The sequence below is a fragment of the Daktulosphaira vitifoliae genome, unplaced genomic scaffold (assembly GCF_025091365.1).
Source record: "Daktulosphaira vitifoliae isolate Bord-2020 unplaced genomic scaffold, ASM2509136v1 Scaffold_3813, whole genome shotgun sequence".
NCBI lineage: Eukaryota > Metazoa > Arthropoda > Insecta > Hemiptera > Phylloxeridae > Daktulosphaira > Daktulosphaira vitifoliae.
In genome coordinates this window covers 1-1,000 of record NW_026103373.1, presented here as the reverse complement: position 1 = coordinate 1,000, position 1,000 = coordinate 1, and the positions used below count along the sequence as shown (strand labels likewise).

The 1,000-nt window shown below is 38.6% G+C and overlaps 1 protein-coding gene across 1 annotated transcript; it reads right to left on the bottom strand.

The window, feature by feature from the left end:
* Nucleotides 1-10: 10 nt before the first annotated feature.
* Nucleotides 11-916, bottom strand: LOC126910069 (uncharacterized; the record flags this gene model as incomplete). Its single annotated transcript, XM_050692464.1, has 2 exons — nt 536-916; nt 11-430 (listed from the first exon to the last, which is right to left on the bottom strand). Coding segments are annotated over exons 1-2 (801 nt in total), but the record flags the coding sequence as incomplete, so codon positions are not given.
* Between the last annotated feature and the right edge of the window lie 84 nt (nt 917-1,000).

Here is a 1,000-nt window from a genome sequence, read left to right as displayed (position 1 = left end):
AGTAGCTTGCTGGTGATGTGCCATAGGTAACAGTTTTTAGACGAAATTCTTCAATTGGCTGATCTGGTTGTGATCTCCACAGAATCCATTGTAAATCTTGGTGATCCTTGCTAACCCAAATTTGGCGGTACATCTTTTCGCAGTCCGCTGACAGTACATACTGATGAGTTCGAAAACGTGTAAGAATAGAAAACAAATCATCTTGTATTACTGGACCTTTGAACAGCACATCGTTCAAACTTAAGCCCGTAGTAGTAGCGCAACTCGCATTAAAAACTACGCGTAACTTTGTAGTCGCACTGCATTCACGTACTACCGCATGGTGGGGTATATAATATGGTTTTATATTTGGACTTACATTATTTGTTACTCTTTCCATATGACCCAGTCGCAAATATTCATACATAAAATTTGAGTAATCTGATTTCAACTTTTCATTTTTAAGCAATTTATTTTCAGATGATAAAAATTGTTTGAGCGCTGTTGCTCGGGAGTCTCCCAATTGCTTGAAATTTTTTCGCAAAGGTAAACATACCACAAATCGACCTTCCTCATCTCTAATTACCGTCTTATTAAAATGCTTGACGCAATCATTTTCTTCAGGGGTGATTGGGGAACTTATTATCTCTTCTAAGCTCCAACATTTTTCAATTTGTAATTTTAAACTCTCTTCTTCTGATCGAACTCGAGCATGAAAAGAGTGCAATGGTGTTGAGTTCCTCACGGGAACTGAACCCGCGACAATCCACCCGAATACGGTTTCTTTAAACAATGGACTATTTTCTAACGGTTTAATTTGACCAGTTTTTAGAGCTTCGAAAAATACTTCAGTACCAAACAAAATATCGATCTTACTTGGTACGGCAAACGATGGGTCGGCTAAATCTATGCCCTCTGGAACTTTCCAGGCGGTCATATGGACCGGTGCCAGGGGCAATTTATTTGTAATTTTCGGTAAAGTTAAGAATTCTAGCGGATACTGAGATGAACCTTTTGTTGT